Below are 14,984 nucleotides of genomic sequence, written 5' to 3' on the forward strand. Positions count from 1 at the left end.
TTTCTAACATCCTTCCAGGACACAGCTGCTACCCAAACCAAGAGGCGGTTTTATGAGAACCTCCATCTGCCCTTAAGAATGACAAAGTGTGGACGGAGGGGTCTTCTCAAAGGGCGGGAGCGCGCGTTTTGCGTACGGGGAGCCCCATCTCTGGCGACCCCAACACCCCAGACACCCCCTTTCCCCCGGCACCGCTGGGATAGATGTCGCTGGGAGTAATACCTCCGAGAGTGGCCGCCAACATAGCAAACCAGGAGCGCCCCGGTCCTGCTGCAGAGCTGCCGGGGGTTCCCACGCTGGACGCGGGCTTTCCGCGCCCCTCGACCTTCTCCCAGCCACGTTCAAAACCGGGCACCGCCCCCCCCCTTCCCACCACCACCCCTGTGCCAAGTTGCGCTTGCTCCCAGGTCGCCGCCGGCAGCGCTCCATCCCGGGACAGCTCTGCAAACCGACTGCCACGCGAGGTCCCGGGGTGCCCGCGCAGGGCCGCGCGTCGGGGGTGGCGGGGGTGCGAGGCGCTGCGCCCGGGCGGGCCGGCGGGGCGTGGTGGGGCGGGGGCGGGCGGGCCGCGGGGGCCGCACCCTCGCCGGGCTCCGCACGCGCTCCGACGGACTGCAGCGGACCGGCACCCCCAGGACGCGGCGGCAGGCGAGGGGCGCCGCGACCATGCCCTCCCCGTGGAGGGAAATCCTCGCGGAGACGCTGCTGGGTAAGCCGGGGTGCGGGGTTCCCCTCTCCGCGCGCTCCCCGGCCCGAACGGAGCCGTCTCCCCTTCCCGGCTCCCGGGCACGCTCGCTCCCGAAGGCAGGGCGAGGCAAGACCCGGGCCGGGGTTCCGAGGGTTGGGGGAAGGGGCGGCGAGGAGCCCGCGGAGTTGGTGCCCGCCGAGTTCCCACGCCGGCCCGGGACCGCCCCGAGGGGTGCGCGCCGCCTCCAGCGGCCGCTCCCGCCGCCCCGCCCTCCGGACACCCCCCACCCCGCGACCCTGCAGTCTGATCAGAAGAGTTGGTCGTGACATTTAGCTTTGAGGAGGAAGGGGCACCGGGGTGCCCCGGTGGCGGTGGTGATGGTGGTGGTGATGGTGGTGGTAGGTGCGGGGCGCCCGGGGCCGAGGGTGCGGGAAGGGCCGCAGCGGCGCTGGGGAGGAACGTGTTGGACTCAGGTGTGTTCTGCAAACGCAGTAGTTTGCAGAAAGCCCTCAGGACAATGACTGGTATGACTCGATGGGAACTGCGTGATTAATATAAGAATTCCCAGAAGTTCCCATTCAGGAGCGAGGAGAGTCACCGCGGTGGGGGTGAAGCAGTTTCTCAGTCCTGGGCGGGGCAGCTTCTTGGGTGCTTCAGGTCCCTGCAGGGGGCTTGCTCAAAAGGCTCCGTTTACCCTTTTTCTCTTCTTTTTTTTCTGGGAACATCGGTGGTGGAGAATGGGCACTGGTGGAGGGATGGGTACGCTATCATTGTATGACTGAAACGTAAGCACGAAAGTTTGTAATTTTGAAAAAAAAAATAAAATAAAAATAAAAATAAAAAAGACTTCCTGCAACTAAGCCTTCTGTATGTAAAGAATGTGGGAAGACCTCCTTGTTTCCTTCTGGCCTTTGGAAACATTGTAAAATTCATACTGAATAACTCCAATAGCAATTTACAACGTCAGAACAGGCCTCAGTAAAACCTATTTGGTTTGAATCAGGGGGTGGGGGGTGCTACAGAAGTGCAGCCAGGAGGGAAATAATCCTGGTAGCTGGTGACAAGCTTCCGTGACGTCAGTCTGTACGGGAAGGGTAGTTGCTGATCATCACCCCACTACGGCTATGCCAGTGTCCCGGCATTTGGACTTTAAGTTTATGCTAACTTGTATGTTCTGTATCTTCTGATGGAAGCCAGGATGATGGTGACCAAATAAAAATGCAAATAAAATAGCTGTCAAGGCTCAAAAAAAAAAGTTGGGTTTAAAGTTTTTACATTCTCCCCTCCCTTCCTCCCTCCCTCCCTCCCTCCCTCCCTCCCTCCCTCCCTCCCTCCCTCCCTCCCTTCCTTCCTTCCTTCCTTCCTTCCTTCCTTCCTTCCTTCCTTCCTTCCTTCCTTCCTTCCTTCCTTCCTTCCTTCCTTCCCTTTCTCTCGCGCCCAGCAGTGCTCAGCCTTACGCCTCACTCTGTGCTCAGGGGTCACTCCTGGTAGTGCTTGGGGGAACTTATGTGGTGCCAGGGATCTCACCCAGGTGGGCTGCATTCAAGGCAGGTGCTTACCTGTGGTACAGCATTCCAGCCCACTATTATTTGGCTTTTGGACTACATCCAGTGGTGCTTTGCTTGGTGCTCTGACTGGGAGGGCCATGTGGTATTGTGGGTGGTACCCCGGGTTCCTGTCGCGTGGTTTCAGCCCTTCTAGCCCCCCATACCCACCCCCATTTTCCCTAGCTGAGTCCTGTGTCTCTTGTAATTCCTAGTGTAAAATGACCCACATTTAGCTGGTACCTAGGGAGCAGGTACTCTGCAAGCTTGGTCCCGTTTTATTCCTCCTAACTGGGTGAGGGGTTCCAGTACTATTTGGCAGATTAAAACTGGGTGGCGGAGAAGGTACTAAGCTTGGTGTAGTGGCTACCTGGGTTTCCGTTCCTGCCTCTCTGCCTTACTCCCGTGACTTCAGTCAGGTATTTCCCTTTTGAGACTTGGGAGCTTTATTTGCACCTTGCCTGGTGTCGTTTTATGTTTGTATAAGGGATATAGTAATGATGTCCTTCTCCAAGGATATAGGGTGTGTATGAGGAAGAAGAGATGATCCCAGTGAATGCTTTGCCCGGAGCCTAGTGGTTGGCAAGTGCCACTCGGCATTAATTGTCATGAATGTATAGCACTGCACAGTAGTTGGCAGAGGTGAAACTGACTTCGGATCTGGGTATTTTACTGCTCTGCCCATCCCCAACCACACACCCTCCCAAATGGGTGCTTTGATTTATTTTTATTTTTGAGATTTATTTTTTTGTCACACCTCATTCTGTGCTTGGCAGGGTTGCTCTTGTCTCGGGGGACCACAGGACCCCCTGCTCACAAAGCAAGTGCTCCAGCTCATTGTGCTTTTTATCTCTTTGATCTGCAATGTGTGTGTGTGTGTGTGTGTGAGTGAGTGAATATTTGTATGTGATGTATGTGTGCACATGCATTTTGGAGCCACACCCAGTGGTGTTTAGGGCTTATTCTCCTGACTCTGTGCTCAGGGATCAGTTCTGGTGGGGCTTGCGGGACCATTACGGTGCCTGGCTCAAACTGCATGCAACTTAGGTGCCTTACCTAACTCTGTACTTTTCTTTTTGCCCCCAAAGAAAAAAAATTACTAAAAAAATTAAAAGAGAAACTAGAGAGTACAGGGGTTAGTTAGGTAAGACACTTGCCTTGCATGTGGTCGACCTGGTTTACGATTTTTATACATTTTATTTTTATAAAGTAGTTCACAACTCTAGTGTTGCCCTCTTGAACAAATCGATGAGCAATGGGATGACAGTGTTACAGTGTTACAGTTCACAATAGTTCATTGCAGACAATATTCAAACACCCACCCCACCAACGAGCATCTTCCCACCACAATAAGAGGGAAGTGTATGAAGGTTGTTGTATTTCATTCTGGAGCCATTTAAGCCGGTATATATAAGAATACAAGCAAGTATCCAGGAAATGCTGCATCGCTCTTTCTCTTCCACGAGCTTTATTTTATAGTCTCTGGATCTTGACCGTTGATGAGATTACATGGTGCCAGGGGCAGTTTGTGGCTGTCAAGCTACTGGAAAACTGGGGATCTGGGTGGAGGAGGCCAAGTCCCAATCCAAGCAGGCTTGAAGATCTCAGCCACGGGTCCCTCATACCTCGGTTCCTCTATTGGCTCCCTCATAGGTGAAGCTCGTCCGAGCGTGTGGAGAGTGGCCTTGAGCATAGCTGCGGTTGGGTTCTGGAGGTTTTCATTGCCAGGGTTCTGCTTGAGGTAGGGAGGGAAACTCAACCCACCCCTATGAAGGTGCCCCAGTGAAGAGAGCCTGGTGGTGCGGGGTGGGGAGGCGGGGGTGGGGGGCGTTGACCTGGTTTAATCCTGGGCACAGTGATGGTCCCTCAGCAGGAGTGATCCCTAAACACTGCTGGGTGTGGCCCAAACCATCATCTTCCACAAATATATTTTTTTGTTTTTATTTTATGACCCTATTTCCCTGTGTGGTCACTGAGATGCTGGGTGTCGCACCCAATGCCTGGCTGTGGTGCTCACACATTTAGCTGTGGCACTAGCTGGGCTCACTCATCAGGTTGTGGTTGTGTGCACACGGGGCTTTGGGGCTCACCGGGGGCCTCCCACTTCGGTTGCTGTGCTTGCACACAGGCTCCCAGGTGGGGGGCATATTCTTCAGTTGTGATGGTCAATGGTGGTTGCACCCCCTTTCTGGGTGGTATTCATAGAACCTGGCTGCAGCGGCAGGAAATCACTTGGTGTCCAGGATCCCAGCCAGCCTTGATCTCTGATTTGGGGGATGGAGGTGGTGGTAGAGGAAGCCTCCCGAGCTGGGCCAGGGCCCCTGGTCACCCCCAGTGAGAGTCGCACAGTTTAGTGTAGTGTTGAGCAGTGTAGCACTGCTTTGGGGCAGCAGTGCTTTCAGGGGCCTTCAGGCTACAACCAGACGCGCTGAGGGAGTCATACAGTGTCCGAGACCAGATCAGACAATGATGGAGGGACTCCAGAGCAAAAAAGCCTTCTTCATAAACTGGGGGGTGAGCGGGGGATTCTCCTGGCAGGAGCCAGTGGAGAGAGAGAGGAGTGGAGAGAGGGGGCCCACCAAGAAGATTGCCAACCGCGGAGTCGGGATTGGATGAAGCGAAGACAAGCGGTCCTTTCTCTCTCCAAATTCTTTCTTTTCTAGGCTACGTTGCCTGGTCGCTCTGCCATGGCCTGGGACCCATGATCTATTACTTCCCTCTGCAAACACTGGAGCTCACCGGGATGGAAGTTTTCAGCCTCGCGTATCTTTCTCCAATCTTCCTCACAGTCACTCCTCTCTGGAAACTGGTGAACAAGAAGTGGATGCTAGCCCTTCTGCGGGTCATCACTATTGGTAAGGTTTCCAAGTGATCAAGGTTTGTTTTAGTGAAAAGCCAAGTGAAAGAAGGGAGAATGTTTGTGGAATGCTAAACGGTTGGATGAAAGAATGAAAACCTGGGCCAGAGATATCTCGGAGGGTTGGAGTGCAGGCTTTGCCTCTGACGGTCTGGGCCCAGGAGCTGCGGGTGGGGCTTTTGCCTTGCACGTGGCTGATCTGAGTCTGATCTCCGGCATCCTATGGTCTCCTGAGTCTGCCGGGAGTAATTTCTGAGTACAGAGCCAGGATGTAAGATCAAAAACCCAAAATAAATAAATAAAGAAATAAAAACAAAAAGGTCTGGGTTCAGTCCCCAGCAGTGAGTGATCCCCGAGAACCCAGCCAGCTGTAGAACTCTGAGCATCACTGGGTGTGTCCCCCTACCATACAAAGTTGAAAAAAAATTATTGTGATTTAGTAAATAGGAAGAGTAGACCAATGCGTTTTAGATTTGTAACTTCTCCCAAACTGGAAAACCTAAAAGTCACTGCACTAAGAAGGGGAAGCTAAGACCCTGAGAATATGCCAGCTCCTAAAATATTGTGCTGTTTTATCAGCTATGACACAAAATAAATTAAATCATAAAAAGCTACAAAATACATTCATCTATTTGCTCTAGCATCTCCATCAGTTCCACATAAGCAACGTAGCTTATCTGCTTCACAGATGTATGAAAGGAGAACGTGGGTAAAGATTATGTTTGTGTGCTAGCACACCAGCTGATGTCATCTTTTGCTGGACTTTGCCTCATCGTGTGGCTTTATCACAGACTTTCCATATCCCCCAAAGGGAAGGTTTGTGGCTGCTCTGTCCAGTGAGCTGTGGCAGTGGCAGCATTTTCTCCCCCAACAGTATGTGTCTTCTTGGCATCTTTGTGTCACCTTCTGTTAATTTTCACAGTATGTCAAGTGTTTTCATGATTACTGCAGCTAGTTTTGAGCTTTGCTGTTGCTATTAGGTATCATGAACAATGAGGTATCATGAACAATACCCCTTTGAGATGCAAAGTGACTCACAAGGTTGATGTGTGTGCTCTGGCTGCTCCACTCCCCACCCCATCTCTCTCTCTCTCTCTCTTCTTGGACCTTCCTATTCCTTGGGATACAATGCATTGGAGTTAGGGCAATGAACATCTCTACGGTGGCCTCCAAGTATTCAACTGAAGAAAGAGTTGGCTGTCTCTAATCAAAATATCAAAATGATTAAACTTAAGAGGGGAAAGAAAGCACGTGGAAAGCCAAGTAGGACAAAACCCAGGCTACTTGCACCAAACAGTCAGGCTGTGAGTACTAAGGGCATTTCCTGAATGAAATGAAACCTGCTACCTCAGTGATAGGAATGATAAGTGAAACAGATTGTTGCTGAGATGGAGAAAATTGTAATGGTATAAATGGCAGATCAAACCCCAACCCCAAGGAGAGTTATACCAAGAGTTAAAGCAAGACCCCAACACTCTTCAGATCTCAGAAGACTGAAGAAGGTGAGGAAGCTGCACGAAAGTCTGGAACAACCAGAGTGGGTTCATGTGTTTGGAGGGGAAATGCTGTCTCCATAGCCTAAGGGCATGGAAGTATAGAGTGCAGGTGTAGGCGCTACTGCAAGTTTTCCAGAAAATCTGGGTAAGATATTTTCTTCTTCTATTTTTCTTTTTCTTTTCTTTTTTTTTTTTTTTAAATTGAGTCATCGTGAGAAAAGTTACAAAGCTTTTGGGTTTAAGTCTCGGTCATACAATAATCAAACACCCACCCCCTCACCAGTGCACATGTTCCACAACCAAGAACCCCAGTGTACCCCTCATCCCACCTCTCCCCCTGCCTGTGTGGCTGATGATTTCCACTTTACTCTCTCTCTACTTTGATTACATTCAATGTTTTGACAGAAAACCCACCATCATTTAGAGTTTTGTTTTTTTTTTTTTTGCTTTTTGGGTCACACCTGGCAATGCACAGGGGTTACTCCTGGCTTTGCACTCAGGCATTACTCCTGGAAGTGCTCAGGGAACCATATGGGATGCTGGGAATTGAACCTGGGTCGGCCACGTGCAAGGCAAATGCCCTACCCACTGTACTATTGCTCCAGCCCCTATTATTTGGAATTTCCCCCCAACAATCAGACCTGCCTAAAAGGCATCATTAGATAATTTGTTTTCTATTGCTGATAATGAAGAGCATATGATGTCATGCGGCTGCTGTTGCGGCCGTGTGATTTTGGATTTCTGGTATTTTAGTAATTAAGTCAGGAGGGATTTCTGCCAAAAGTTCTGAGATTGGTTTGTGTGCCTCTGGATCATGGCCATTCAGGAGCTGGCAGAGCAGTTGACCCCAAGGGTGGCAACTTGGGGTCTCGTCAGAACAGGGAGAGGGGCTGGTTCCACCCCCATGCGGAGAGGCCCCACATGTCTCGTCACTGCAAGCTTGTACCTCTGTCAAAGAGGCTCTAAAAGATGGCGGTCACCATGTTGCTGCTGAGGGGAAAATGCCAAAGGGACAACACCCTTTCCCACCTGAGTGTCACGGGGCCATAGTTAAATTCATGGTCCAGGAGCATGTCTGCCAAAAGCCACTGGGTTCTGAGATTGGTTTGCATGCCTCTGGGATCATGAGGGTAAGATATTTTCAATGTAGACAAAATACCACTATCTTGCAAGAAGATGCCAGTTAAAACTTTCATAGTTGGAGAAGAGAAATCAATGTCCCACTTCAAAGCTTCGGATGTCAGGCTGAGTTGTTAGGGGCTAAGGTCTTTAACTTGAAGCCAGTGTTCTACTTACCATTCTGAAATCCTAATAATTACCTAAATCTACTATGTGTGCTATAAAGGGCATGACAAAGCAAGCTTGGCAACGTACTTGTTTCTATGTAATGTGGCTTACTGAATATTTTAAGCCCATTGTAAGACCTAAATTCATTTTACAAAAAGATTCCTGTCAAAATATTACTGCTCTTGACAAGGCATTAGGTCACTCCAGAGCTGTAAGATATACAGGAAGGTTGATGCTTTTGTGCCCAATAACACAGCAGGCTCCCAACAGCCAAGAGACCCAGTAATCAGGTTGATTTTCAAGTCTTATTATTTAAGAACTATATTTTGGGGGTAAGGTTTTATCTGCCAAAGATATAGGTTGTACAGTATTGGAAGAGGCAGTTGATACCTTCTGGAAAGGATCTACCATTCAGATGTCATTAAAAACACTTGTTACTTGTGGACAGTGGTAAAATACCAGTTTTAGCAAGAGTTTGAAGATGTTGATCCCAATCCTCATGGATGACTTTCTGAGGTTCAAGACTTAAAGGAAGAGAATTACTGAAAATTTGGTGTAATTAGCAAGAGAACTCTAATAAGAATTGGAGTCTGGAGCTTTAACTGTGTTGCTAAAATCTGATGATATTTGAATGGGATCAATTGCTTATGACTGAGCAGAGAAAGTGGGATTCTTGAGAGGGGATCTATTCCTGGTGAAGACTATTCCAATGATAGTCATGGACATAGAAATTCAGTTGATAAAGTAGAGATAGGGGGGCTGGAGCAATAGCACAGCAGGTAGGGCATTTGCCTTGCATGTGGCCAACCTGGGTTCGATTCCCAGCATCCCATATGGTTCCCTGAGCACCACCAGGGGTAATTCCTGAGTGAAGAGCCAGGAGTAAACCCTGTGCATTGCCAGGTGTGACCCCAAAAGCCAAAAAATAATAATAAAGTAGATGTAGGGTTCGAGAGGATGGATTTGTTTTGAACAAAGTTCTGCTGCGGTTAAAATATTATCAAATGGCCTTGCATGTTACACAGAAATCTTTCACTAAAGGAAATGCACTGAGGCTCACTACAGATCATGAAGACCTCACTGGAGCTCAGCATAGCAGATAGCATTGTTGTCTGATTTCAAGAACCAGCTGCAGCCTGGTGCTCACACCTGGTCCAGGTGTGAGCACCTGCCACCCTGAGCTGTTAGCAAGTACCAACATCAAGCCAGGATCCCCCACCAGCAAAAATATTGAAAAAAACTCATTGAAGGCTTAGATAGCAATATTGTAAAGAACCTATGTGACATATTTAAAAGATAGGTTAAATAAATAAAATAGAGTTATTAGAGTTGGAATACAATTTGGGGGCTATACAGCTATAAAAAAATCCCAAGAGACCATTGTTTATGCAGTAAAATGAAATTTTCTTCAAAATACACTGTCAAGGGGGCTGGAGCAATAGCACAGCGGGTAGGGTGTTTGCCTTGCACACGGCCGACCCAGGTTGGATTCCCAGCATCCCATATGTTCCCCTGAGCACTGCCAGGAGTAATTTTTGAGTGCATGAGCCAGGAGTAACCCCTGTGCATTGCCAGGTGTGACCCAAAAAGCAAAAAATCTCTTGTTTCATTTGTCATCCCATTGATTTTTGATTTGCTCGAGCTGGCACCAGTAATGTCTCCATTTGTCCCTGTCACGTGCTAGTGCAGCCCAATGATATCTGCTTGCTCCAGGAACAGGAAGAGCCTCAAATCGTTCATTCAGAGATTTGACGAAGAAATCTGACCATCTAGTTGGTGGGTGGCCACGAGGTCTTCTGACGTCCCATGGAATCCAGTCAGTAATAGCTCTAGTCCAGCGGTCGTCTCTGAATCGCATTATGTGACCGGCCCATCTGATTTTTGATGCCTTGGCAAACTAGACAGCATCCCTGATTCTTGACTGTCAACGGAGGTCAGAACTCCGGATTCCTTCTCTCACTTGATTGAGACATGACCTTTGTGACCTTTGTGACCTTGAACTCTAGGTTCAAAGCAAAAAAAAAAACCAAAATACACTGTCAAGTAAAAATGGAAGCATTATATACAGAAGAATAATTTTGTGTAAGAAAGGATAGGTGAGGGGCTGGAGACATAGTACAGTGGTCTTGCATGAGGCTGACTCGTGTTCAATCCCCAGCATCCTATATGGTCCCCTGAGTACTAAGATGAATGATTCCTGAGTGCAGAGCCAGGAGTAACCCCTGAGCATTGCCGGGTGTGACCCCCTCAAGCCAAAAAACAAAAAGGATAGGTGAAATAAACTTACTATTTAGTTGAGCATGCATAGATAGTGCTACAAGATTTTTTAAAATTAATAGCACTTTATTTCTAGGGTACTTTCCATGGCATGTCTTTTGAATTCTTATGGAGAGTGTGTTGCAATTTAAAAAAAAAGCAATTTGAATATTTAAGGAGTACTAGGCATAGAAATTATGTGAAGCATGTATTCTACTGCTCAGCTGCAACCTATATCCCCTAGATTATTTTATTTGGGGGCTATACAAGTGAAATTGAGGGATTGGCTTGAGCACATCTTGGCTATGTGCTCTGTGGTCATACCCAGTGGTGTTTAAGAGATTCCAATACTGAGGATTGAACTCAGGCTTCTTGCTGGCAAAGCAGGTACTTAGTCCATTAAGCTACCTCTCCAGTTCCTCTGAATATTTTTCAAACTTGTGCTTTCTATCACAAAGAATCAAAATTATGAATGCCTCAAGGCAAGCATCTTGGCCCTGTGCTATCTTACTGGTGCTTGCACTCTGGTTTTTATTTTATTTTTATTTATTTTTTATTTATTTGTTTTTTGCTTTTTGGGTCACACTCGGAGATGCACAGGGGTCACTCCTGGCTCTGCACTCAGGAATTACTCCTGGTGGTGCTCTGGGGACCATATGAAATGCTGGGAATCAAACCCGGGTCGGCCGCATGCAAGGCAAATGCCCTACCCGCTGTGCTATCGCTCCAGCCCCTAGGCAGTCAACTTTTTAAAAGAATTTACATGCCTATGAATTTATTACTTTTGATCTTCAAAAATTGACCCAGTAGAATGGTTTCAATAAAATAGACAGACAGTGTCTCATAACAAATGTTGATGAGAATATGAAGAATGAAAAATTTCACAAATGACTGGTGAGAATAAAACGTGCCCTGGAAATCAGTTTGTTAATTCCTCAGAATGTGACACAGTTGGATCTTATGGTCCAACAATCCACTTGTTGGTATTTACCCAAAGAAAACAGGAACATATATTACCACAAAACCTTGCACATGAATGTTCATAGCGGCAATATTCATGACAGCTTAAAAATGGAAGCAATTCAAGTGCCCATCAACTCGTAATGAATAATCAAAATGTGGTATAACCATGCATTGGAATATTATTCCACTGTAAAAAGGAATTGGAGGGCCCAGAGTGATAGTACAGTGGGTAAAGCATTTGCCTTGCATGGGGTTGACCCAAGTTTGATCCCTGGCATCCCATATACTACCGTGAGCCCTGCTGGAAGTGATGCCTGACAGCAGAGCCAGGACTCACCCCTGAGAATGACCGGGTGTGTCTCCAAAACCAAAATGAATAATAATTTTTTTTAAAAAAAAGGAATTGGAACAGGACACATACTATAGCATGAATGAACCTTGGAAACATTATGCCTCATGAAAGAAACCAGTCACAGATGGTCACACTTTGTGTGAATTATTTATAATAGGTGCCCAGAGTAGGAAAACTTGATTTTAACATGAAGTAGATTAGTGAGCGTCGGGGTCTGGGGAAGAAGGAAGAACTGGGAACAATAGCTAATGTGCATAGGTTTCTTCTTGAACTAATGAATATTTCCCAGAATTAGGAATTGTTAATAATTACACCACTTTGTGAATATGTTAAGAACTACAACATGCTTCACCATGATGTCTTGTATGGTTTGAGTGCTACAACAATTAAAATGTTTTTATGATTCATACACATCTGCATGCAATTGAATCATAACTCTGTGTTCTTGGGTATAAAGATAGTGTTGGAAATTATGCTTATTAAATAGAGATCTCTGAGTGTGATGTGGTTGCAGAAATATTCAGCAGTCTTTAATCTGTTTGCAGGTAGCATTGCCTCGCTCCAGGCTCCAAATGCTCAACTTCGGCTTGTGGTCCTTGCATTTGGGGTATCATCCTTGCTGATAGTGCAAGCAGTGACATGGTGGACTGGAAGTGGTTTACAAAGGTATGGTTTGTATTTTCTGCACCTACCCAAAGGTACACATGATCTGTTATTAAAGGGAGGGATTCCAAGTTATGGTGTTCATCTTCTGTCTGGTCTTATAGAAGTCTCTCTCTCTCTATCTTTACACCAAGACAGGACAGGAATACTGTTACACATTTCAATAACATTTTGAGAATTAAGGAATTGTAATAGATTGCCTAGATGGTGGGATAAGAGGACTAAGATGTGCCTATTTATGCAAATTACTAACAAGGTTCTTTCATACTAGGTAGTTGTGAAATTCAGGAGGGGTAGAGTATGTTGAAAGCATATAAGAAAGTCTTTAAAAAATACTTTTGTACTTACAGGTACTTCAGACTCTGGGGCTTCATTTTAGGTCAGATTCTTCTTGTAGTTCTCCGCATCTGGTACACTTCCTTAAACCCAATCTGGAATTGTGATACGTCCAACAGAGTGATACTGACCTTAAGTGCCATAGCCACACTTGATCGCCTCTATACAGGTGAGTGTATGCCCTGCTTCTTTGGAAATTTTTTCTGTGGCAGGGTTTCTCCTTCTTAATGGATTATAAGACATCTAGACGAGCTGGAGTGATAGCAGTGTGGGTAGGCCGTTTGCCTTGCACTCGGCCAACCCGGGTTCGATTCCTCTGTCCCTCTCGAAGATCCTGGCAAGCTACCAAGAGTATCCCGCACATACGGCATCCCTCATGGCAGAGCCTGGCAAGCTCCCCGTGGCATATTCGATATGCCAAAAGCAGTAACAAGTCTCACCATGGAGACATTACTTGTGCCCGCTTGAACAAATCGATGAACAACTGCACAACGGTGCTACAGTGCTACAGTGCTGGAAAAGATAAGAATCATACTTCTAAAGCGTTCTATCCTTGTTCTATCCTTGGCATCACCTAGGGTCCTCAAGCACCACCAGGGATCTCTCCTGAGCACAGAGCCAGGATAAACCCCACGGCTCTGCTGAGTGTGGACAAACATCAGTCCATTAATCAACCATCAATCAGTCAATATTAAAAAAAAACAACGAATTATCTTTCTGCTCTGCATTTCCACTTCAGCATCCCCACCTCTCAGAAGTAGCAACCAGTGTTGCCAGTAGACTCGGATAGAAGCTGATGGCTCTATTTCCTGCCTGTGTAGAAAAGCGAAACTGAAGAGCAGTGTTGGGCTTGTTATTTCCGAGGGTGGGAGAGGAGCCCCAAGCCTCGACGCCCTGCTGTCTCTCAGCTCTGTCTTCCTCCCCCTTCCCTCTGGACAGGGATTTCGGGTGGGGTTTGTCATTCATCCACCTCCACCTGGACCCGATGCAGCTCTACTTCTTAAGAAGAGTATCTCGAGGGCGTTATGGGGACTTGAATCCCCTGGGGCTCCTGGGGTGGGCTAGTAGAAAGAATGAGATGTTTCTGCAAGAGAGCAAAGTGATATGCTTATTAAGGGTCTACTGAGGACCCCTGAGGACTTCAGCGGGAGGTCTCCCCAGCACAGGCAAGGGGGGAACATTTTCTCTTTGTAGGTGCAGAGAGGTTAGAGGAGGCATCCCTGCTATTGTTGGAGACCTGGGGAGCGGGGTGGGGAGTGTGGGAGGCAGAGCACAGAGTGAGCGAGGTGCAGTGAGGGGCCGACTGTGAGGGGAGGGGAGTCTGGGGAGCAGAGAGGGAGGACAGAACATTTCTGCATGTGTCCGATGCATTGTTTCCCTGCGGCCTTTTGCAAACTGATTTTATATGGGCGAGGAGGTTACACCCAGCAGTGCTCAGAGCTGACCTTGGCTCTGTGCTCAGGATCACTCCTGGAGGGCTCAGGAGGCCGTATGGGGTCCTGACAATTGAGCCTGGGAAATAAGGAAGACTACTTCATTTTCTGTATGCTACAGGGCTGGAGCAGTAGCACAGCGGGTAGGGCATTTGCCTTGCACACGGCCAACTCGGACTCGATTCCTCCATCCCTACCGAGAGTATCTTGCCCGCACAGAGGAGCCTGGCAAGCTCCCCGTGGTGTATTCGATATGCCAAAAACAGTAACAACAAGTCTCACCATGGAGATGTTACTGGTGCCCGCTTGAGCAAATCGATGAGCAACGGAGAGACAGTGACAGTTGTGGGGCCAACCTGCTGTGCTGTTCAGTTTTTGCCAGGGGTCTGATACAGAAGCAAGAAAGGCTTGCCCAGCCCTGCCGGGCCCTGTCCTGGCCCCACACCCACCTCGGGTGTCTGCTGCATCTGCTAACGCAGGACCCTTCTGAGAGGGGGAAGTGTTACTAAGCTCTCGGGAACCGGCTCCAGCCCTGTTGTGTGGCCCAGGACGTTGCTGCCCTTTTGTTGGCAAAGGAAGGAATCTCCCAGACTGATGGAAGCGGAGCGGGCTTGGCGCGCCGTGAACCAAGTGTTTGTGTCACCCGCTTTGTGCCTCGATCTTGGCATGAAACAGGTGGAGTGAAAATAGGATAAGATCATGCGAGCAAGGTGGCCAGTGACGTTACTATTCGTCAGGGCGTCCAGAACCGGTCCCTGTGCTTTATGTCTTACAAAGCCGGGACCTTTCCGGGCCGGGCTCAGGCCTCGGATAAGGATCTTCACGGCAGGGTATTCTCTTACATTTCCTGACTTGACTTTGCCTCTGTCTCTCCTCTTTGTATACGATCCAGTCGCGGGTCCCTCCCTTCCTGCTTTGGTCCTGTGCCCCTATTTACAGAGCTCAGGACCCCTCCCCAGTGCCCCCCACCTCCACAGCAGGGCTCCTGGGATTCTCGCTCACCAGAACACAGGCCGGTGCTCTGCACTCACTCCAGGGGTCCTCGCTTCCTGCAGCTCCCCAGCGGAGTCTCCAGATGGCCATGGTCTATCCCGCCGCCTTCTCCCTCA

General features: G+C 48.3%; 1 protein-coding gene across 1 annotated transcript in view; it reads left to right on the forward strand.

Moving 5' to 3' along the window:
- Positions 1 to 666: 666 nt before the first annotated feature.
- CWH43 (cell wall biogenesis 43 C-terminal homolog) overlaps positions 667 to 14,984 on the forward strand; it is a 63,009-nt gene continuing 48,691 nt past the window's right edge. Inside the window, exons 1-4 of the mRNA XM_055140699.1 lie at positions 667 to 709; positions 4,896 to 5,087; positions 11,989 to 12,109; positions 12,457 to 12,611. Coding sequence (XP_054996674.1) covers positions 667 to 709; positions 4,896 to 5,087; positions 11,989 to 12,109; positions 12,457 to 12,611 — 511 coding nt within the window. The remainder of the gene's footprint in view (positions 710 to 4,895; positions 5,088 to 11,988; positions 12,110 to 12,456; positions 12,612 to 14,984) is intronic.

This window comes from Sorex araneus, chromosome 5, assembly GCF_027595985.1.
Source record: "Sorex araneus isolate mSorAra2 chromosome 5, mSorAra2.pri, whole genome shotgun sequence".
In the NCBI taxonomy this organism is placed as follows: domain Eukaryota; kingdom Metazoa; phylum Chordata; class Mammalia; order Eulipotyphla; family Soricidae; genus Sorex; species Sorex araneus.